Source organism: Tursiops truncatus, chromosome 8, assembly GCF_011762595.2.
Source record: "Tursiops truncatus isolate mTurTru1 chromosome 8, mTurTru1.mat.Y, whole genome shotgun sequence".
Lineage (NCBI taxonomy): Eukaryota > Metazoa > Chordata > Mammalia > Artiodactyla > Delphinidae > Tursiops > Tursiops truncatus.
The window spans coordinates 54,524,079-54,549,528 of record NC_047041.1 but is presented as its reverse complement, the minus strand read 5'-3'; the positions used below and the strand labels follow the sequence as shown (position 1 = coordinate 54,549,528).

The window sequence follows — 25,450 nt, the reverse complement described above, 5'->3', positions numbered from 1 at the left end:
GCATACTGCCTATCTTTTCTTCTAGAAGTTTTATGGTTTCAGGTCTTACATTTAAGTCTTTAATCCATTTTGATTTTATTTTTTTATATGGTATGAAAAAGTAATCCAGTTTGATTATTTTGCATGTAGCTGTCTGATTTTCCCAGCACCATTTATTGAAGAGGCTATCTTTTCCCCATTGTATATTCTTGCCTCCTTGGTCATAGATTAATTGCCCATATATGTGTGGGTTCATTTCTGGGCTCTCTGTTCTGTTCCATTGAGCTATGTGTGTGTTTTTGTGCCAGTACCATGCTGTTTTGATTACTGTAGCTTTGTAATATAGTTTGAAATCAGGGAGCATGATAGCTCCAGCTTTATTCTTCTTTCTCAAGATTGTTTTGGCTATTCAGGGTCTTTTGTGTTTTCATACAAATTTTAGAATTATGTGTTCTAGCTTTGTGACACATGCCATTGGTATTTTGATAGGGATTGCATTGAATTTGTAGATTGCCTTGAACAGAATGGTCATTTTAACAATATTAGTTCTTCCAATCCATGAGCACAGTATATCTTTCCATCTGTGTTGTCTTTAATTTCTTTCATCAGTGTTTTATGGTTTTCCAAGTACAGGTCTTTTCTTCCTTAGTTAGATTTATTCGCAGGTATTTTATTCTTTTTGATGTGATTGTAAATGAGATTGTTTTCTTAATATCTCTTTCTGATAGTTCATTGTTAATGTATAGAAATGCAACAAATTTCTATATATTAGTTTTGTGTGTTACAGCTTTACCAAATTCATTGATGAGTTCTAGCAGTTTTTTTGGTGGTGTCTTTAGGATTTTATGTATAGTATTGATATTATGTCAGTTGCAAACAGTAACAGTTTTACTTCTTCCTTTCCAACTTTGATTCCTTTTATTTTTCTTGTCTTGATTGCTGTGGTTAGGACTTTCAATACTATGTTGAATAAAAGTGGCAAGAGTGGTTATCCTTGTCTTTTTCCTGATTTTAGAGGAAATGCTTTCAGACTTTCACCCTTGAGTAAGATGTTAGCTGTGGGCTTATCATATATGGCCTTTATCACATTGAGGTATGTTCCCTCAGGGCAATGATACACTGTTAAAGAAAAAGGTTATAGCACCCTGATCACTCTTTGGGGGAGGGATACCTGAATCTTGATCAGAGTAACTTGGAGGTAGTGTAACAGTCCAATTTTTTCCCCCTTGTGCCTAACATATATGAAAATGAACTATTTTAAACCATTTTTTGCATGTTTTAAGGCAGTTTGGGAATTTTTTTATGCCACTGGAGAAAAACTTAATGAAAATAAATCATAAAAATGTGGACAGTGTCTTTGGTGAGATTTTAATAGTAATAAATAGCTTGCATTTTTATTAAAGTTAATTTAGTCTAAAATTTTAAATGTACTTTACAGGACTTGTACATTCATGATGTTTAAGTGATGTATTTCAACTCTTAAGTAAATGAAGGGTGAATGAAAAATTATAGTGAAATTAGTTTGGAGTGAAGGATGAATCTGTTAAATCAAATTAATTTGAGAGTAAAGAATGACTCCAGGGCTTCCCTGGTGGCACAGTGGTTGAGAGTCCGCCTGCCGATGCAGGGGACACGGCTTCGTGCCCCGGTCCGGGAAGATCCCACATGCCGCGGAGCGGCTGGGCCCGTGAGCCATGGCCACTGAGCCTGCGCGTCCGGAGCCTGTGCTCCGCAATGGGAGAGGCCACAACAGTGAGAGGCCTGCGTACTGCAAAAAAAAAAAAAAAAAAAAGAATGATTCCATTATATCATAATTGAACTGCATCTAAAATAAAGTCACTTAGGTTTTAAATATCTTTACTGTTTTGTAAATTTGATACTAGTTTAATTTGCATGAGGGCAGAGTCTTCTGTTTTCCTTTGTATTCCCTTACATACAATGCTTTTCAGAGTAGATGCTCAGTATTTGCTACTGAATGACTGGATGAATGTAAGGCAACTGCTCTTAAGTTTAACTTAAAGAGATAAGACATAAATATCTATATTCTGATTTAGTGAAAAGAGAGCTATCTGTGGAAGGCAATCTGTGCTAAGTGCCAGATGAGAGGTTAGAATAAGTGCTGTAAAAAGAGAGTGATCATTTTCAGTAGGGTGATTAGGCAAAACTAACTTTATTTAGTTGGGCCCTGAAAAGAACATTTTAATAAAAATGGAGAGAAAGTAGAAATTATAAAAAATCTTGATTTCATCAAGTATTTCTCCAGAGAGTTTAAGACTGTCTTATTTCCCTTTTTCTGACTCTTTTCTTCACCATGTTTATCTGTTAACTGTTTATTCTCACTGTTCAGCTCTCATCTTTGAACTTTTTTCAAAGTAGTATTATATACAGGTAATGCTCTTTTTGCTATGAGTCTTTCCTCTCCTCTATAACCTCCGTCTGGTTAGGCTAGAGTTTACCTGAGCCATAATTGATATGGAGCTCCCAGGTTCTTCTCTTATCTCTTTACTGCTATGTATTTGACCTTTCTTCCCAAATCTAAAATGTACTTCCTCTTGAATGTAATATGATCATTTCCATTTTTACAATATGTGGTCTTAAAATATTTTTGTTATAACTTACATGCAGTGTAAGTGCAAGTACATGCAAGTGAAAGTGTAACTTAGATGTTTTTTAAAAATAATGTGAAAAACCAGTTTTCATAAATTAAATAATGTTTTGAAGCTACTTTCTGTGCTGCAGAGGAAGTAGGGTGCTTCTTGTATTGATAGTGATAAAGACTTCTTATCTTTCCCTCTTTCAAGGCATAGCTCAAGTGCCACCTGCTTAATGAAGCCTTTCTTGGGTTCCCTTCTTCCATATGCTGTTTGTGCTCTTTGGTCCTGCTTTTCTCCCTTACTTGTTGTTTACCTGTCTGTCTTTTCTACTACATTGTATATATACTTTCTCAGGACAGCAACTACAGTTGCTAGCCTTTCTTCCTATCTCCTGATTCAGTGCCTTGCCCACAGAAAATTCTTAATGAATGTTTGTCAAATTGAATTGAATTTGTGTTTATCGCTTTTTAAAGTAAGACATACCTATAATAGTTTCCTGTTTTTATTCTGATATCTATCTTAATTAAAAGCTGCTAAGGAGCTCCTAGTACTATAACATGCATGTATATAATTTTGTTTTTTAAACTTAGTGAATAAGAGTACTCAACTTTTCTTGTTATTGGTCTGGATTGGAAGACAAACTTTCTCCCTTGTGACAGCTGTTGAGCTGATCCAAGTACCAAGGCAATTCCCAGGCAGCACTTAATTCTTTTTTTTTTTTCTTTTTTTTTCTTTTTTTTTTTCTTTTTTTTTTCTTAATTCTTAACATAGCAAGATTGTGGAAGTTCCTATATAATGTTCAGTGGATCTTTCTCATATCAGAAATAATCTTTACATGTGTTATTTGGTCATATTTTCATCATTTTAATTATTTTAAAAGTATCTTCCCCCTTTTTATAGGTCAGGAAACTAAGGCTTAAGCATAAATAAGTTGCCCTCTTCACACAGCTAAAAAGTGGTAGTAGGTATGAACACAGTGTTGCCTTCTATAATTGAGGAGATTAAATTAGATGATCTCCCTGTCTTTTTCTAGCTCCAAAGACTCTGAAGTTCTGGGAATCTTTAACATTATTTGAGCACTTGCATAAACAGTAAAATATTTGACAAAATGAACTTGCTTTGGGGAAAGTACTCGGTTGCTTTCAGGCTCAAATCAGTTAGTTACTGCTTTCATCTAGCTCATTTGCTGACTGTGCAGGAGGGATCCCTCACAGTGGCAGTGAAGCAGTATAGATCACTTTTTCAGCTTCACCAGGTTTTAATGCTACTATTTTTTGGGGTGGTGGTTACACAATTGTAAATACAGCTGAGCTCTAAATTGTCTACCTGGTTGCCCCAGGGCTCTGTATTTTGCCAAACTTGGGAGCACTTTTAAGACTGCTGAGCACACTAGCTCCACCTACTGTCAGGCTGAGGTAAACATCTTCCTACTGTATCTTCATTCAGAGTTGTTTCAAACTTACTCTCTTGCACATTACCTTTTTCCCCTGACCTTCTTTCTTATACTTGTGATATTTGAGTTTTCTTTTCACGTGCTAAAAGATGGCTTTACCTGTTAAGAAGTCTTGAAATTATTGAAATGTCATCAGCTTTGTCCATAATTTGTACTGAGGGGAGAATTCAGAGATATTGTGTTTGGGAGTATAAAAATATGGTTTTCAGATTTTTAAAAGAATCCCATAAGTCCATATCAAAACAAGATTCCCTGTAGAAAAAATAGATTTTTCTTACTTTAAAGTTTTAGTACACTACTGTGTGGTATATGAATGAATCTCTAGTTTTCATTTCTGGAAAAAAACCTGTTTTTTTTTTTTTTTTTTTTTTTTTTTTTCGGTACGCAGGCCTCTCACTGTTGTGGCCTCTCCCGTTGCGGAGCACAGGCTCCGGACGCGCAGGCTCAGCGGCCATGGCTCACGGGCCCAGCCGCTCCGCGGCACGCGGGATCCTCCCGGACCGGGGCACAAACCGGTGTCCCCTGCATAGGCAGGCGGACTCTCAACCACTGCGCCACCAGGGAAGCCCACAAAATACCCTGTTTTAATTGAATCTTCTAGAAGCACCCCAAACTCAATTTAACTCTTATAGAAGAAATTTAGCCTTTATTTTCTATCATTCCCTTATATTATTAATATTTTAATTTTAAATTACAAGAACAATATGATCACATTGTAGAAAATATGAAAAAAATAAGAGAAAAAGCCATCACTTTACCATCTTAAGACTCTCTTATTTTGGTGCTTGGGGAACCCTCATCAGGCATAGTTTGGCCCAGCAATGATAAACATATATGTTTTGGTAAAAACAAGTTTTATAGTTGTTATCAGCAATAGTTATCAGTTTATTCCCTCTCTGCCCCAAATTCGTCATTTATCTCATGCTCTGTGAAAATGGACCTGGGCCCTTTAAATTTGCTTCCTTTGCCAGCTAGCCGGATGTTAAGCTTTGTCAGTAGAGGGCGCTGGAGAGACGTTGCAAGAGGAAGAGTTTTCCTTCGTGGTTGTAGTGTGCTGGCTTGGTGGCTTCTTAAGTGCCTGGCTCTTGCAGTGCCAGTGGTTCATTCAGCCTCTGTCTCATACAATGCCCAGATCCTGAAGTTTGCTCAGCTTCTCCAGTGCCAGCTCATGCATTACTGCAGTCAGCAGCACCCAGTGGCCAGTAGCTCCCCACTCCAGGTGATCAGCTTTCCCCAACATCCCAGAGGGCAGATTAAAGACAAGTTCCTAAGGGTGGATTTTCACTGAGGTCAGCAGGGGTGTCATCACAGCAACTTCTCTGCTGTTTGTTGAGCTGTGGTCATGCCCTCTCCCACAGGGTCTGCATCTCAGCCCTGGCTGAGACCTCTTCTTTTAGTGTTCTGTCTCCATCTTAGGAGAAGTGGCTGTTCCTTACATCTGCTCTTCCTATATTCTGTAGAGTTCTCTTTACTTACTACTAGCCAATCTCTCATTACTCCAGTTCCCTCTTATAGTTAATGATTCCTTATAGTAAACTTTTCCTGTTCAAATTACTCTGTGGCTTATCGCTCCTGATTGGACCCAGGCTGATAGCATATTTTAACCAAAAATTTTCAGTCCATGATAATTTTTTGTGCATTCTTTTTGTTCAGTAAAGTTAAATTAGCTAGTATGCATATATCTCCTTATTTACAAAGCAATTTTGCATCTATTTATCTTTAAATCCGCTTTTTAAAAAACAACCTTTTGGGCTTCACTGGTGGCGTAGTGATTAAGAATCCGCCTGCCAATGCAGGGGACACGGGTTCAAGCCCTGGTCCGGGAAGATCCCACATGCCGTGGAGCAACTAAGCCCGTGCGCCACAATTACTGAGCCTGCACTCTAGAGCCCCCAGGCTACAACTACTGAGCCCACATGCCACAACTACTGAAGCCTGCGTGCCTACAGCCTGTGCTCCGCAACAAGAGAAGCCACCACAGTGAGAAGCCTGTGCACCGCAATGAAGAGTAGCCCCCGCTCACCGCTACTAGAGAAAGCCCACGCGCAGCAACGAAGACCCAAAGCAGCCAATAAATAAATAAAAACAACCTTTTATTCTTCTTGATTTTATTGTCTTAGCTTCTTGACATTTTTAGTCTTTTTGCTTTTGTGGTTCATCCTTTTTGTGTCCTATTGAAAAATTCTTTGCCACTCCAAGGTTGTGAAGATGTTCTCCCATGTTTTCTTCTAAAGATTATACTGTTTTACCTTTCACATTTAGATCTGCAGTACATCTGGAATTTATTTTTGTATAAGAAGTGTGAGGTTGGGGTCCAGATTCCTTTTTTTCCCCGTGTAAATATCCAGTTGATCCAGTGCCCTTTATTGAAAAGACTGTCCTTTTCATACTGCACTGCAGGGTCATGTTTGTCATAAATCAGGTGACTGTAAATGTTAGTTTGTTCTTGGAATCTTATCTGTTCTACTGTTTTGTTTATCTGTCCTTCCTAATAGGTCTTGATATCTAGTAGTATAAATATTCTAGTTTTGTTGCTCAAGATTGTCTTGGCTCTTCTTGGCCTTTTAAATTTTCATATAAAGTTTAGAGTCAGTTTATCAATTTGTGCCCAAAAAACCTGTTGGGAGTTTTATTGATATTATGTCTTGCACATCTTTTATTAGATGTGTATCTAGGTATGTGACATGTGTTGAGGTTATTGTAAATTATATGTGTAGCATCACAGTGGCAGTTACAGGTTCAAGTTGTTGGTCTGACTTGAGTAAAAAATGTATTTAATACTATATTTACTTAGCTTTATATAGAGATAGAGTGGGTATAGCATCTCTATCTTATCTGGATGCCCATGGCTACTCAAATACACAGATTCAAGTATAAAGAAAGAATTCATTGGGAGTGCAGGCAAAAAAGCAAGTCAACTACAAGGGAAAAGTTCAGACTAGCTTCTAACTTCTTCATAGTAATAGTCAATCTGGAAGACAACAGCACAGTACTTACAAACTTTTGAAAGAAAGAGAGACCCCAAAATTTTATAGCTGAGTTATCTTTTGAGTATAAAGGTAAAAGACAATATTCTCACGCACTCAAGAAGTCAGGGAATACAGCATGTATAAATCCTTGAAAAAACTATATGAAGATGAATGATGAAATCTAAACAGGTAAAACTTGGTTTAAAACAAAAAAAGCAAAATGGAAAGAAGAGCCATGGGGAAGAAGACTGGAGTTTGGCACTATATCCATTTAAATAGATACCTGAGACTAAAAACAAAGATGAACATAGAATCATGATATGACCCAGGAATTCCACTCCTACGTATATACTAAAGAGAATTGAAAACATGACCACACAAAAACTTGTATACGAATGTTCATAGCAGCATTATTTACAATAGTCACAGAGTTGGAAACAACCCAAATGTCCAACTGATGAATGTATAAACAAAATGTGGTATATCCATACAATGAACTCTTTGTCAATAAAAAAGAATGAAGTTCTGGACACATGCATGCTACAACATGGATGAACCTTGAAGATGTTATGCCAAGTGAGGAAAAACAAACACAGAAGCCTACATATTGTCTGATTTCATTTATATGAAGTGTCCAGGATAGCCAAATCCAGAGACAGAAATTAGATTAGTGATCACCAAGGACTTCGGGGAGAAGAGATGGGGGAGTGACTGCTAATGAGTCTGGGGTTTCATTTTGGGCTGATGAAAATGTTCGAAAATTAGATAGTGATCATGGTTGCACAAATCTGTGAGTACATTATAAACCACTGAATTGTACACATGAAAAGGGTTATTTTTACGATATGTGAATTATATCTTGATAAATCTGTTATTTTTAAAAAACAAGGATGAAAAATGTGGTTTGCAGAACTAAATGTAAATCCTTGACAATGTGAAATATATAGTCCTTGAAAATGTAGATATGACTAATAAAAATCAGTACATAGTGGAAGGGAGGTGGGAGGAAGTTTAGGAGTGTGAATTTCTTTGTTTCATGGCAAGGATGCATATGCTATAAAAATTAACCATGTAAAAATCAGGACTCTAATCTTTCAGTCGTTTCATACTCAGTTTTACTTTCTTTTGTTAAAACATTTTTATAAAAGAAGAGCATATCTAATAGCCTTGAAAACTTTGTCTTTTCTTTCTTAATTCCCATCCATTCATCTCTCTCTGTATGTGTAAAACTTAGCAATTCTTTTTTTTTTTGAGCTGCGTTGGGTCTTAGTTGCTGTGCACAGGCTTTCTCTAGTTGAGGCGAGCGGGGGCTACACTTTGTTGCAATGCACGGGCTTCTCATTGTGGTGGCTTCTCTTGTTGCGGAGCATGGGCTCTAGGCACACAGGCTTCAGTAGTTGCGGTGTGCAGGCTCAGCAGTCGTGGCACATGGGCTTAGTTGCTCCGCGGCATGTGGGCTCCTCCCGGACCAGGGATCGAACCCATGTCCCTTGCATTGGCAGGCGGATTTTTAACCACTGCACCACCAGGGAAGTCCCTTAACAAATATTAATGATGATAATTACTGGGTGTTAGGATATTTGATGATTTAGTTTTTTTTACACTTTTATGAATTGTTTAAACTTTTTGCAATAAACGTTTGTCACTTTTTAAAAAAGAGTGAAGTTATGCTAAAATAAACAAGTTACCATCTACTATAACCATTGTTAAATCAAAAAAGTAAGAAACACATAATTTTGTGAATAATACCAGGGGATAAAAGGAGAAACTGCTATCCTCAGGTTTCAGTAAGCATGCATGTATGAATTTATTCATTCTACCAGACTTTCCTGAGTGCCTGCTCTGTCCTTGGTATTGTGCCAGTCAAAAGCATACAGATATGAGTAAGACATGGTTGGTCCCTGCCCCAAAAGTTCATAGTCTTGTTACTTTTTTTTTTTTTTTTGGACAGCTCTAATTTTAGAATGTTTTGCCTTGTATTGAGCGGAAATATGCTTCTCTGTAACTTCATTGAATTTAATTTTGATGTTTTATAGCCATAGCAAGCCTCGTTCACCTTTAGTTTAACATTCCTTTAAACTTTGAAGTTGATATTTGAAGACAGTCATGCCATTCCTCATATGACATGTTTTATTTATTAAGTAAACGATTTCTTTGTTTTAGTATCTCTCTCAGTACTTAGGATCTCTGTTTTGTTTAAAGTAGGGTTCCACAAATACGTAAGCATTCCAAAAAGAAGCTGAATTAAAGCAGAGAGAAGTAGGATGGTCACTATCCAGCTCTTTCCATTTTTACCTCTAAGTATTGCTTTGAGGTAGTATATTGAGATTTTCCCCCCAAGAATAGTGTACTGTCATCTTTCTGTCTTTGGATCTTTCTCCCAGAGTTGTCCTTATTCTGTCTGTCACAGTAGCCTGTATTTGTGGTCTGCAATTCCTCATTCTAATTTGTAAAACTTTGTGTTATCCTTAATTGAATTTAATGTAGTTTGTGGGACCGTCCCATATCCTCTACCTTTAGAAATGTATTTCTGACTTCCAGAGTATTGACATCTCAGCTAAATTTAATATTATCTGGACCTTTGGTCATGTTTCATTTCCTTTATCTCAGTCATCAATAAAGATTTTCATTAGTTTGAATCCTAGGGCTCTCCTAAATGGCATAATATTCAACATCTTCCACAGGTTTACTTAAAGTTATTGATAACTGCTGTTTGTATATATATCTTTCAGTCTGCCTGGCTCCCCACCTTATATTTTCACACTTCACCTAGGCAAATTACTTTGTTATTTGTATAATCTGGAATTTACTTAAAACATTTTTAATAGAATACTCTTTGATATAATTTTTTAAATGTTAATAAGGGTCTTCTTTGTGCAAACACTGTGCTAGTACATTTAAGGAGAGGAACATTGGCTGTAAGGACAGATAGACCTGGAATAAAATCTTGGCTCCACCATTTGCTTATTGTGAGAATTTGGGTAAATTATATAATCCCGTAGCTTGACTTTGTTTGTTTAATTGGGCGATAATATTTCACAATATTGTTATGAAAAGCAAATGTTAGCATGTGTAAAATGTGAATTCCAGTACCTGGTCCTTAATAATAGGCTCAGTAGATTTTATTGTTCCTTTCTCTCCTTTCAGGGTCTAACTCAGATCTTATCACATCTGTGAAATTATCCCCAACTATTTTATTCCCTTTCTAAAAGTTTCTTTAATTTTTATTTTATTAAAGTAATGCATTAAAAATAGATAAAAATCCAGCCTGTGCTAAAAGACTTGTAACAAAACCAGAAAGCAGTGCCCTTCCCTAACTCTTTCCTCTCTACCCTCCAATTCTAATCCCCAGAGGCAAAACTTTTTTTTTTTAAAAACAGCTTTATTGAGGTATAGTTGACATGCAATAGAAAGTGCCTATTTAAAGTGTACAAATTAAGTTTTGTCATATGTATGCACATGTGAAACCATCACCACAATCAAGACAGTGAGCAGATCCATCACCTCCAAGTTTTCTCATGTCCCTTTGTAAGTCCTTCTCCATCCTGCTCTCTCTTCTACCCCAGCCCTACCCACAACCACTGGTCTGCTTTCTGACACTATAGTATAGGTTAGTTTGTATTTTCTAGACTTATAGGAAGTGTTTTAATCTTTGTCTGCCAATTCTAACATTTGTATCAGTTCTGGGTTGGTTTCAATTGAGTATTTTTTTGGGTTGTTTTTCTTCCTTTTTGTATGCCTGGTAATCTTTTGTTCGGGGTGGGGGGGCTGTGCCATGTAGCTTGTGGGATCTTAGTTCCCTGACCAGGGATGGAACCCATGCCCCCCCGCACTGGAAGCACAGAGTCCTAACCACTGGACCACCAGGGAATTCCCTGGCTGCTAATCTTTTTTTTTTTTTTTTTTTTTGTGGTATGCGGGCCTCTCACTGTTGTGGCCTCTCCCATTGCGGAGCACGGGCTCCGGACATGCAGGCTCAGCGGCCATGGCTCGCGGGCCTAGCTGCTCTGCGGCATGTGGGATCTTCCCGGACCGGGGCATGAACCCGTGTCCCCTGCATCGGCGGACTCTCAACCACTGCGCCACCAGGGAAGCCCCCTGCCTGCTAATCTTTAATTGGATGTCAGATATTGTGCTTCTTACCTTGTTGCGTCCTGGATATTTTTTGTATTACCATAAATAGGCTTGAATTTTGTTCTAGGATTCAGTTAAGTTACTTGGAAATAGTTTGATCCTTTCGGATTTTGTTCTACCTTTACTGAGGTATAATTGAAATATAACATTATATAAATTTAAGATGTACAAGCGGTTGATTTGATACACATATTCATAAAATGATTACTTCCATAGCATTAGCTAACACCTCCATCCCGTCACATAATTTCCATTTCTTTTCTGTGTTAAGAACATTTAAGATCTTCTCTCTCAGCAACTTTTAAGTATATAATACAGTATTATTAGCTGTAGTCACCATGCTATTCATTAGATCCGCAAACTTGTTAGTCATGTAACTGGAAGTTTGTATCCTTTGAAAACATCTCCCCCATTTCCCCCACCCTCAGCCCCTGGTAACTGCCACTCTATTCTCTGTTTCTCTGGGTGTGGCTTTTTTAGATTCCACATATATGTGATATCATATAGTATTTGTCTTTCTCTGGCATATTTCACTGAGCATAATTCCCTCAAGTTTCATCCAGGTCGTTGCAAACAGCAAGATTTACTTCTTTCTCATGGCTGAAATGATATTCTGTTGTATATATATACCACACCTTCTTTATCCATTCATCTGTTGATGGACACTTAGGTTGTTTCCATATCTTGGCCATTGTGAATAATGCTGCAATGAACGTGGGAGTGCAGGTGTCTCTTTGAGGTCCTGTTTCATTTACTTTGGATATATACCAAGAAGTGGGATTGCTGAATCATATGGTAGTTCTATTTTTAATTTTTTGAGGAACCTCCGTACTGTTTTACTTAGTGGCTATACTGTTTTACATCCCACCAACACACGTTTTACAACCCTTTTCTCCACATTCTTGCCAACACTTATCTTTTTTTAAAAAATTATTTTATTGAAGTATAGTTGATTTACAGTATTATGTTAATTTCTGCTTAAAGCAAAGTGACTCAGTTATGCATATATATATATATATATATATATATATATTCCTTTTCATGTTCTTTTCCATTATGGTTTATCACAGGATATTGAATATAGTTCCCTGTGCTATATAGGGGGACCATGTTGTTTATTCATTCTCTATATAATAATTTGCATCTGCTAATCCCAAACTCCCAATCCCTCCCTCCCCCACCACACCTACCCTTTGGCAACCACAAGTCTGTTTTCTGTGTCTGTGAATTTGTTTCTGTTTTGGTAGATAAGTTCATTTTTGTCATATTTTAGATTCCACATCTAAGTGATATCATATGGTATTTGTCATTCTCTTTCTGACTTCTCTTAGTATGGTAATCTCTAGGTCCATTCATTTTCCTGCAAATGGCATTATTTCATTCTCTTTTCTGGCTGAGTAGTATTCCATTGTGTATGTGTACCATATCTTCTTTATCCATTCATCTGTCAATGGACATTTAGGCTGTTTCCATGTCTTGGCTATTGTGAATAGTGCTGCTATGAATATAAGGGTGCATGTATCTTTTTGAATTATAGTTTTGTCCAGATATATGCCCAGCAGTAGGATTGCTGGATCATATGGCCACTCTATTTTTAGTTTTTTTTTATTTTTTAGAAGATGTTGGGGGTAGGAGTTTATTAATTAATTTATTTTTGGTGTGTTGGGTCTTCGTTTCTGTGTGAGGGCTTTCTCTAGTTGTGGCAAGCGGGGGCCACTCTCATCGCGGTGCACAGGTCTCTCACTATCATGGCCTCTCGTTGCGGAGCGCAGGCTCAGTAGTTGTGGCTCACGGGCCTAGTTGCTCCGTGGCATGTGGGATACTCGCAGACCAGGGCTTGAACCCGCATCCCCTGCATTGGCAGGTGGATTCTCAACCACTGCACCACCAGGGAATCCCTATTTTTAGTTTTTTGAGGTACCTCCATACTGTTTTCCATAGTGGCTGCACCAGTTTACATTCCCACCAACAGTGTAGGAGGGTTCCGTTTTCTCCACACCCTCTCCAGCATTTGTTATTTGTAGACTTTTCAATGATGGCCATTCTGAACAGTGTGAGATGGTACCTCACTGTAGTTTTGATTTGCATTTCTCTAATAATTAGTGATAAGGTGTGAGATGATATCTCACTGTGGTTTTGATTTGCAATTCCCTGGTGATTAGTGTTGTTGAGCATGTTTTTCACGTGTGCTTAAATCTTTAATCCAGTTTGAGTTCATTTTGTAAGATAGAGGTTCAGTTTCATTCTTCTGTGTGTGGTTATCTAGTTTTCCCAACACTATTTATTGAAGAGACTAACCTTTCCCCAGTGAGTGTTTCTGTGGTATTAGTTTTAATATCCTTTTTCTTTTCTCATTTTATTTATTTGAATCCTCTTTTTTTGAGTTAGTCTAGCTAAAAGTTTGTCAATTTTATTTTTTCAAAAAATCAACTCTTAGTTTCGTTATTTCCACTCTGATCTTTATTTCTTTCCTTCTGAATTTGGGCTTAGTTTGTTCTTTTTCTGGCTCTTTGAGGTATTATGTCAGGTTGTTTATTTGCGATCCTTTTTCTTAATATAGGCATTTATTACTATAAACTTTCCTCTTAGAACTACTTTAGCTGCATCCCATAAGTTTTGGTATGTTGTATTTCCATTTTCATTTGTTTCAAGATATTTTTTATTTACCTTTTGACTTCTTCTTTCCCGCATTTGTTGTTCAGGAGTGTGTTGTTTAACCTTGACATATTTGTGAATTTCTAGTTTTCCTCCTATTGTTGATTTTTAGTTTTATGCCATTGTAGTTGGAAAGATACTTCATATGATTTCAGTTTTCTTAAATTTTCTAACACTTGTTTTGTGACCTATTATATCATCTGTCCTGGAGAATGTTCTGTGTGTGCTTGAGGAAAATGTGTACTCTGCTGCCTCTTGGATGGAATGTTTTGTATATGTCTGTTAGGTCCATTTGGTTTTAAGTGTAGTTGAAATCCAACTTTTCTGTGTTGATTTTCTGTCTGGATGATCTATCCATTGTTGAAAGTGGGGTATTGAATCCCCTACTATTGTTGTATTGTGGTCTGTTTCTTCCTTCAGATCTGTTGATATTTGCTTAATATATTTAGGTGCTCTGATTTGGGTGCATATATATTTACAACTGATATATCCTTTTGATGAATTAACCCTTTATTATTACATAATGATCTTCTTTGTCTTGTTACAGTTTTTGGCTTAAAGTCTATTTTGTCTGATATAACTATAGCTACCTTTGCTCTCTTTTGGTTTTTACTTCCATAGAATATCTTTTTTAATCCATTCACTTTGAGCCCGTGTATGTCTTTAAAGCTGAAGTAAATCTCTTGTAGCCAGCATGTAGTTGGGTCTTGTTTTTTTATCCTTCCAGCCACTGTATGCCTTTTAATTGGAGAATTTAACCCGTTTACATTTAGAGCAATTACTGATAGATAAGGACTTACTAGTTTCATTTTATTAATTGTTTTCTGGCTGTTTTGTAGTTCCTGTATTCCTTTCTTGCTGTTTTCCTTTGTGAATTGATGATTTTCTGTAGTGGTATACTTCAATTCCCTCCTTTTTGATTCCCTCCAGCAACAATCTTTTGTTGTGTCTAATGTAGGTTTTTGCTTTGTGATTACCATGAGGCTTACATAAAACAACTTATAGATATAACTTTTTTCCACACTGATAGCAACCTTGCATACTAAAACTCTACCCTTTTATTACACCCTTTTAGGATTTTGATATCACAATTTACCTGCTTTTTATTTTGTATTTATTAACAAATTATTGTAGCTGTAGTTATTTTTAATACTTTTGTCCTTACATCATTGTACTAGACTTAAGTGATTAATACACCATCATATTACAGTATTACAGTATTCTGAATTTGATTATGCTTAGCTTTACCAGTGTGTTATACATTTTCATATATTTTCATGTTACTAAGTAACATTCTTTCATTTCAGCTGGAAGATCTTAAATATAAGCACTTATAGCTGTAAATTTCCCACTCAGCACTGCTTTTACTACATCCCATTAATTTTGGTATGTTGTGTATTAATTTTAATTCATCTCTTAAGTATTTTCTAATTTGGTTGGTGATTTATTCTTTGATACATTGATTGTTTAATAATATTTTGTTTAATTTCCACAGGTTTGTGAATTTTCCAGTTTTCCTTCTGTTATTTATTTCTAACGTCATTCTTTTGTGGTTGGAGGAGATATTTTGTATGATAGTTTATATCTGCCTTTTTAAGGCTATTGAGACTTAATTTATGGCCTGACATATGCTGAATGTTCATGTGCACTTGAGAAGAATGTATGTACTGTTGTTGTAGGGTAGAGTGCTTTGTATATGTCCATTAATTGATATTTGTCCTGATATCAGCTCCTATGTTGAAAATCACAAATTTGGAATTTTGAATGTTTTGTGCCACTATATTCCCAGAATAAGTGTATAAAATACTACCCAGAATCAATATACAAAATAGTTTAGCCATCTTTTTTTTCCCCATTTTACTATTTATTTCTGCTATTACGGTTTCTATTGTTTCTTTGCTATTCATGTTTCAGCTTTGTTTATGTAAACAGAGGATCAAAAATCAGATCAAGATCCGTTGCCTTTTGTGTTTACTAGAAACAGAAACTAGGAACTAAAAACATTGCCACAAAAATTAAAGTTTAAGAAGAGATGAAAAATGCAAGCTTTGATTTGTTGTCATTCATTTCAAGAGACAAATTAACTCAGTTCTGTATTTTATCTTGTCATACTGTTATCCATGGACCACTCTTTCAGTAGCATTGGTGTAAGCTGCTTTTTCCAGCTCACTTTTTGCTTATCTTTGAGGTTCTTTCTGAGATACTTTTGCTCTTTACCTTGAGAATTTAGAAGTTCCTTTATTGGATGTTCTGGTTGAAAATTCTTAGTTTCATTTGTCTGAAGGTATCTGTATTTTACTTTGATTTTTGTAAGAAATTTTTGTTGAGTAGAGAACTATTTTCCTTTAGCACCTTGTAAATATCTTTTCATCATCTTTCTAAGAAGACACCTACTTAATTTTTGCTAAGGGCTAACTGTGTATATCTTTATTTAAAGTAATATTGATTAATCTCATTATCTTCTTGTGTTTTTTTTTTTTTCTATAGGGAATACAGTGAGTAACCTGATTATGATTATACCTCCAATTTTTGGTGCAATTCAGAGTGTTAGAGGTGGACTGGAAAAGCGGTACATTGCTTCCTATTTAGCACTCACAGGTATGTATAACACTTCATCTAAAAAATGATGTGAAAAATATGATGTACCATATTCAGACAGACTGTTTTTCTCATTCTTTCCTAAAATTGTTTCTCAGTTTTGTGTTGTTTATTATACAACTTGAGCACATTCTGAAACTTCTGAATTAAAACTCCACAAATCTTGCCAATATTTGAACTGTATTTTGAATAAATTAAAAAAAAACAAGATATTTCAAGCATCCAGAAAAGAACAGGGATAATATAACAAATATATCCATGTATCTCACCATCCTTCTTTGTCAGATCTTAACACTTTGCAATATTTGTCTCAGTTCTTACTTTTTCTTTTTTAAAGAAATAAACTGCTATAGATAAAGTTGAAACTCCCTTTCTACTCCTGCTTGATTTTATTCCCATCTTCCTCCCAGCTCACCCTGCTAGAGTTAACCTCTATACTGAATTTGATTATCATTTTCTCATGTTTTTGTATTTATACTATATATGTATGTATCCTTAAAAATATGAAAAATATCATTCACATATTTTAAAACTTTGTGTAAAGGATATTCTACTATATCTGATCTTCTGCAACTTACTCCTTTTCCTCTTCTTGTCTGTGAGACAGGGACTGCGTCTTAGTTATCTTTGTATCCCTATTGCCTGGCAAGTTAGTGGTCCTCAGTAAATGTTACATGGAGGGATGAGTGAACTTTACCAGAGCCTAAGATGGGAAAATCACTCTTTCATGTCCTTGCATTATCATCATAAAGACAAAAATAGCAAAGAAAGTAGATTCTAGTTTGCTTCTTTTATGTAACTTTCTAAATTAAACACAATTTCTTTTGTTTTAGTTCAAGGTAGATATTATTTACACATGGGCAGAAGGGACCTCTAATTACCACAAAACTGTAAGCTGTAGTGTATCATATCAGATTTTATATAATTATATTAGTCATTGCATATGAGAGAGTTTAATTTCTGAATCTGTTTCTCATATGTGTGGTGTTGTGAGGAAGTTACTTCATTCATCTTCAAAAGGAATACTTGTCCACAAACTTAGCCCTTTGCTTTAATTCCTGGGATGTTTTAAGAATGTTTATAAAATACCAACAAATCACAATCAGTAATAACAATAAGAATAAAAAGATTTGAGGGACTTCCAAGTTGCCCTAGGATAATACTGACCTCCTGAGTTAGAATTTGTCCATTCGTCCTTCTAGAAAACCATACAGATTAAGAAGGAAAGTAAATAAAACCACACTTAGCCCACACTTTCAGCCTTACTAAGAGAAAACGAATACCATGAACGTCAAATCATTTTTAAACAAGAAATAAACACCACATTCTAGCAGAACTGTCTTTAATATTTTAGACTTGGGGAGGTTTGAAAAACTATATGGAAAAGAGGAGAGAAGAGTTGAGGGCTTAATCTGACAAAACACCAATAGAAAGAGAAAGCTTCATGATAAATGCAAAATTTCTGAAAACGTTATGAGACCTGGTAAATCATAGTACTTGATAAAGTACACAGTACTTTAAAGTACATAGTAAAGGGCTTGAAAGTGTACAAGACCTAAAGTGGCAGTTTGGGAAAGGTATTACTTCTGGGAAAGAAATAACTAGAAAGAGGAAGATAGCCATTGGAAATGTGTAAGTGTAGGGAAAGAAGGAAGTTAGAGTGAGGAATTAAGATCCTACTGAAACAACACAACTATAAAATACATTAGACCCTTCTCCCTGCACCCCGCCCTGCCACCAAAACAAATAAATGTATATGAAAAAGGACACTAACCTTTACTATTCAGAAGGGGGCAGGCTTGAACTTGAAATCTTTTAAGCCACCCCAAACCTTTACTCTTTCCACAAAGTGGAACCCCCGCCAAATCAGTCTACATCCATGCAAAGCTACTGTAATAAAAAAACAGAAAATGAGAATCAATACCTTTTGGCTCATGGATGTTCTTTCCCCACAACTAATTATAAAGCAGAAAGAAACTGCAGCACAGTACTCCTAACTGAATTAGCCTCAAACCAATAAATGAATAAAAATTTAAAAACTAATAACACCTATAAAAATTAATTAAAAAAATAAAAAGTAATAACAGAAATAGCTTCCTCACCCCCCAAAAGAAATCAAATTAGAATTGATTAAACTTAGGAAAGAAATTAAGCCTGAATTACAATGTGTTGAGTATTTAATAAGGGCTATTTAAGAAAGAGAAACAAACAAGAGAATGAAAATGAGATAAAGAAATAAAAAGGGTCAGAGAGAAAGCGATTGAAATGGAAGACAAAGAAGATTCAATACAACTGTAATTGGAGTCCCTGAGGAAGGAAAATAAAACAATGAAACAGATCTTATATTTAAAACTGTAATTTTCAAATTAATTTGAAAGAAGACTTTTTGGAAATGGAAGAAGACCCATATCTAGATATTGAAAAGTCCATTTTTGTCTCATAAAACTGACTTGGAATGGTCAACTCTGAAAGAGATTAGTAAAATTACTGGATTTTAAAAGTGAAAAAAATCCTCACAGCTCCAGGGAAAAAGACCAGACTACTTATAAGGGCAAGAAAATTAGGCTGACACTAGACCTCATCAGCAACATAAAAAGAAAGGCATCAGTGGGACTGCATTTTTAGTGCAAACCAAAGATTTTATATTCCAACCAAATTGTTTTTCAGTTATCCAGGTTATAGAAAGATAGTGTTAAACATACAAGTACTCCTTGAAAACTGTACACATGACTCCTTCCTGATGAATCCATGAGTACTGCTCTCTCTGATTTAGTACCTGCTAGCCAAATGTGGTAATTTAAATTTAAATAAATGAAAATTAAAATGCAAATTTCAGTTCCTCTGTCACACTAGCCACGTTTCAAGTGCTCGGTACCCATATGTGGCTTATGGCTACTGTATTGGGCAGTGCAGATATAGAACATTGCCTTCATCACAGAAAGTTCTACTGACTGCATCGTACTAGAGAATGATGTTCATCCAACTAAGAGAAGACTGGGCAAACTTGGTCAAAAGGTCTGATGATGAGCATTTAACACATTTAACTATAGATCTAAGACTAAAACAGATGTAATAAGGACTGAAGAATAGTATATGGATATTATATGGTCTGGTAAAGTAGAGAGCATGCAGTTTTTTAAATGGGAGAAGGAAAGGACAAAGTAGAATAAGTTCATTGACTATTGCCTATGTAGTAAGTTGAGTATTGAAGAATATGATCTAAAAGTAACAAACTAGATAGTAAAAGGTTAAGGAAAAAACAGGGAGAACTCAGGGTTCTATAAAAGGCATAAGTACAAAAGTAACCCCGAGGCCAAAAAAGCCTCTTTTCTAAATACCAAAAGAATTAAGTACAAAAAAGACATTTCACTTAGAGAAATACATTAAATATAAAGTAATATATGTAACTATTTTAATAAAACAATATGACAGAGTTGAGATTAAACATCAGTCATATGAATCAAAATGAATCAGCTTAACTTAATATCAAAAGAAAAAGATTTTTGAATTTGATCAGCAATTAGGATTGAACTTTATGCTATATACAAAAGACACATCTAAAACTAAAGCAAAGTGATTCAGAAAAGTTAGAAACAAATAATAAGAAAGCAGGGGTAGTGATCCTGATACCATATAAAGTGGAATTCCCTTCAAAAAGCATTGTGTGACAAAGAAGGATGTTTTTAATGTTGAAGCCATGATTCAAAGTGAAAATACAAGTTTTTAATAACTCTGTACCAAATAATACAACCACCACTATTATATGGCAGAAACTACAAGAGCTACAAAGAGAAATAGATAGAAACATACGAATAATAGAAGATTTTAATATGCCACACTCAGTACAGGACAGATGAAGTGAACAAAATATATCAGTAATATCTGGAAGACCTAAAGAGCATAACCAATAAAATAGATCTTATGGCTTTATGCTGAACTTTACACCCTTATAATAGAGAATATACCTCCTTTTGAAGTACACATAGAACATTGATAAAAAACAAAACAGTAAGTTCTATTAAGTAGAAATATTAAAACAACATCCTCTGGTCACAGTGCATCCATGCTAGAAATTAACAACAAATTCAAACCATAAAAAAGCTCTTCCTCTTTGAAATTTTAAATCTTCTGTTAACTCTTGGTTGAAAGGGAAAATAGAAATGGAAATTACAGGAGTCCTAAAATACAGTTGTAACAAAAAGTCTGCATATCAAAATCTATGGGGATTTGTATAAAGCAGCCATCAGAGCATAATACATAGGCTTAAACAATTAAATAATAATAAAAGATAAAAACTAAAGGTAAAAATTAATTAAAATCCCAACTCAAAAGGCAAGAAAAAGACTGCAGAATAAACCAAATGAAAGTTTAAGGGAGGAAATTATAAAGGTAAAAGCAGAAAGTAACAAGATAGAGAACAGAAAAACGTTCTAATTAATGAATCAAAATCTATTTTTTTTAAGAAAAAGTAGACAACTAGCTAACTTTAGAAAAAAGGAAGCAAACATAAACATTAAAATAAGAAATGACAAAGAGGAAATATCCACTGAATCAAAGGAAAGAAAAATTTTAAACCTCTATGTAAATAAATAAATTGGATAATTTCCTAGGAAAATACAATTTGTCAAAATTGACCCCAAAGATAGAAAGCTTTAAACAGACCAATTTCTGTATAGGAAATAGAGTAACTTATTAAGGAATTCCTCCACGAAAGTACTGGGTCCAGATAGTTTCACAGAGAGTTCCAATCAACCTTCAAAGACCTGATAGTCCCAATGCTACATAAATTTTTTCAAGCATAGATAATGAAAGAAAACTTCCAAATTCTTTTTATGAGGCAAACAACATTGTTATGTAAACCTAATAAAAATGCCATAAAAAAGAAAATTAAGGACTAATATTGTGAATGAATATCAGTGCAGATATACTAAGTAAATTATTAGCAAACAAAAAGGAATGATACTTTTTGCAAGTACTACTGATACATGTAACAACACGGATGAACCCTAAAAACATTATGCCAGGTGAAAGGAACCAAAAGACTCAAAGGACCACAGATTATATGACCCTATTCATATGAAATTTCTAGAAAAGGCAAAATTATAGAGATAAAAACAAATCATTAGTTACTTGGGGTTTAGAGTGGATGTTGACTGCTAATAGGCATAAGGGAACCTTGGTGGGTGATGGAATTATCACAGAACTGGATTGTGATGATGGTAGCACAACTCTTTAAATTTACTAAAACTCCTAAAACTGTACACTTACAATGAGTGAATTTAATGGTATATCTCAGTACTTGTTTAAAAAATAAAAACCAGGAAATGGAGGAATGTGCACACTATGTGAAAGAAGGGGGGATAGTTAGTCCTTACATCTCAGAGGTGGTGTTGAAGGAAGAAAGAAAACAGTAGAGCAGGAAAAATAAAAATATGTATGTGTATATATATATATATATATGTGTGTGTGTGTGTGTCAGTGCTAGCATGTATAGGTCTATAACTCTTCCCTAGTAGAATACAACTACTTTCCTTGTCAGGTAGAATCCAGGCAGCCACTCCTGATTGTTCAAGATAGATGAATCCTATTTGTCACTCTGAGGATTTTCTGTTCTCTCTTAACAAGGATCTGGGTCTTATTAAGAGATTTCCTTTGCATGTTAAAGACCTAAAGTTATTTTTTGATCTTTATACAGATAACGATGATTTGAGAAACTATTCCACATACAGTAATCTGCCCTCTTCTAATATTCTTGTGAATATATGGAGGAACATATTTTCTAAATTATTTTTTCCTGTAACCTTCTTCCAACTGAAGAAAGTTGGGGGGTATTTTTTAGACAGGTCTCTTTGTATCAGTATCTCTTCATGGAAAGTCATCCTTATAAAGTTCATTCTCTGAAGTTCAGAGAAAGCCCTTGAGCTCAATTTCTTTCTTTTAATGTTTTCCAGTTACATCACTAATATACATTAACAAGTCCTTATCCAAATCCTTGGGACCAGAAGTATTTCTGAACTCAGATTGTTTTTGAATTCTAGAAAGTTAATAGACTGTGTTGCTATAGTATACCAAGCCCACCAAAACCTGGGACAGCACCCTGTAGGTGAACATATCCATATTGCTGCTTAACGTGTGAATATTCACAGTAACTAGGCTAAATAATCACTATAAATAGCCTCATGTCCAGTTAGGTCAGGTTTTGCTATCAAATGAATTTGCACCAAACTTAAAGGACAAAACATCTTTTGGTTTTAAAAGATTTTGGGGGAATTGTATTATTAAACAAGGTATGTAAATTTATCTCTCTGTTTTCTTCTTTTAAAAAGTAGTAAACAGTAAACAGAATCTAGTTCGACATTAGGGAAATAAAACAGTTTGTGCCCAGAATGGAAGACAATTCAAATTTAGGAGATCCATTCATGCAATTTACTATATTAATTAATTTAAGAAGAAGAACCACATGATTATCTCCATAGATGCTGTGAAAGCCTTTGTCAAAATTCAGCAACCATTTCTGATTTAAAAAGAAAAACTCAAGAAAACAGAAATTCACAAATCCTGTCTTAACGTGCTAATATGCACACATCAGTCCTAAAGCTGGCATTTTACTCAGTGTGGAAGCCCTAGAAGCATTCCTATGAAGGTCAAAAGAAGGCAAGTGTGTCTGTCTCCACTGCTATTTAACAAAGTACTGGAGGTATTAATCAACGCATTTATACCAGAGAAAATGATTAAGGACTGGAAAAGAAGGAAAACTATCTCTCTTTACAGCTGTCATGGTATTCCTGAAAACTCTAGCCTAGAAAATCAGTTATCAAGCAAACAATTATTATTCACACAATAAAACTATTCAGTTCGGTATTAGGTTTAAAATGATCACAAAAAGCAATAGCCTTCATATATACAAACAATATCCCATTAGAGAAGAAAATCCCGTTTACAATAACATCCAAAAGGATAAATATCAAAAGATAAGTTTAACAAGACATGTGTAAAACCTATATTAAGAAAACTTAAAACACTTCTGAAAGACATGAAAGTAAACCGGAACAAATGAAAAGTTGTTCTTGAATAACTTAAGAAAACTGAAAGATGTCAGTTATATCTAATAAATAATGCTAATAAAAATACCAATAAGTAGGGGGCTTCCCTGGTGGTACAGTGGTTATGAGTCAGCCTGCCAATGCAGGGGACATGGGTTCGAGCCCTGGTCCAGGAAGATCCCACATGCTGCGGAGCAGCTAAGCCTATGTGCCACGACTACTGAGCCTGCGCTCTAGAGCCCGCAAGCCACAACTACTGAGGCCCGCAAGCCTAGAGACCACGCTCCGCAATAAGAGAAGCCACTGCAATGAGAAGCCCGCACACCACAATGAAGACCCAATGCAGCCAAAAATAAATAATTTTAAAAATCCAATAAGTATTTTTTAATCAAACAAGTTGATACTAAAGTTCATATTAAAATATAAACATGCAAAGATATCTAGGCAGTCTTTAAAAAAGAAGAGCTAGAAGGATGTACTAATCCTCCTATATATTAAAACATACTGCAAAACCTGCCTCAGTAAAATAGTAGAGTACAGATATTTTGATAGATAATACAGTGGAATTTAAAAGAAAAAGCATAAATAGACCCAAATCCATATTAGAGTTTAGTGTATGGTGAAGATGGCATCTCTGAGCATTGGGGCAAAGATGAATATTTTAATAAATGATATTTGGAAACATAAAATAGATGTATACCTTACATTATACATGTGAATATGTTCTAAATTGATTAGAGACCTAAATGTAAAAACTGAAATCTTGTGGGACTTCCCTAATGGCGTAGTGGTTAAGAATCGCCTGCCAATGCAGGGGATACGGGTTGGAGCACTAGTCTGGGAAGATCCCACATGCCGCGGAGCAACTAATCCTGTGTGCCACAACTACTGAGTCCGCATGCCACAACTACTGAAGCCTACGCACCTAGAGCCCGTGCTCTGCAACAAAAGAAGCCACCTCAATGAGAAGCCCGCTCACCGCAATGAAGAGTAGCCCCCACTCGCCGCAACTAGAGAAAGACAGCATGCAGCAACGAAGACCCAACGCAGCCAAAAATAGATTTAAAATCTTGCAAGTACTAGAAGAAAACATGTGAATTATTCTATATTTAGTGTGTGGGAAAGTATTTATAACTATAATTCAAAATCCAGATGTAATGTTGGCTAATTAAATAAAACCTTTGGCATGGCAAAAAATACCATATGCAAAGTCCAAAGCAGAAGACCAAATTGTGAAAATATTTGTGACATACACTAAGGACAGAGGTTTAATATCCCTGATACAAAAATGCCTTTTAAATATTGAGGATAAAAAGGACCAAACATCCAATAGAAATAAAGACAGAACATTCTCCAAAAAAGATACTACAGAATAGCCAGCATACATAAGAAAAGATATCCAGCTACACTGTTACATTATTTTTCTTTTATCAGATTGGCAAAAAGTGAAACACTTGACAACACACTCTTGGCAAGGCTGTGGGAGAAATAGGTACTCTTCACACATTGCTGGTGAGAATGCAAAATTTTTGTAGGTGAATTTGTCAACATCTAACAAAACTGTATATGCATTTACCCTTTGACTCAGCAACCGCATTTAAAAAAATTTTCTGTGAAGATATATCTCCTGTAATTCAAAATTAAATGTGCGCAAGATTGTTTATCACAGAATTATTTTTAATTACAAAATAATGTAAACAACCTAAAAGCCCATATGTTGGAAATTAGTTGAATAAACTGGTGAATCTACACAGTGAGTATTATGAAGATACAGAAAGGGTGAGGAATGTCTCTGAACTGATATGGAATGATTTCCAGGATTTATTGTTAAGTAAAAGATGCAGCATGTAAAAGTACACGTGCGCGCGCGCACACACACACACACACACACGGTATATAATTTTTTTTCTTGGAGAAAGAGGGGAAATAAAATATACATACATCTGCTTAGTTTTTCAAAAAGAGACATAGAAAGCATGAACCAGAAAAATAATGGAATTAGTTTCTACAGGGGGTGGGTGGAAA

The 25,450-nt window shown here is 35.3% G+C and overlaps 1 protein-coding gene across 2 annotated transcripts in view; it reads left to right on the top strand.

Moving 5' to 3' along the window:
• The window catches only part of ACER3 (alkaline ceramidase 3), a 188,125-nt gene that overhangs the window by 55,719 nt on the left and 106,956 nt on the right, over positions 1–25,450 (top strand). For both annotated transcript variants that reach the window (XM_033862213.2, XM_073808406.1), the window contains one exon: positions 16,272–16,382. In XM_033862213.2, coding sequence (XP_033718104.1) covers positions 16,272–16,382 — 111 coding nt within the window. Of the gene's footprint in view, positions 1–16,271; positions 16,383–25,450 lie in introns of those variants that run through there.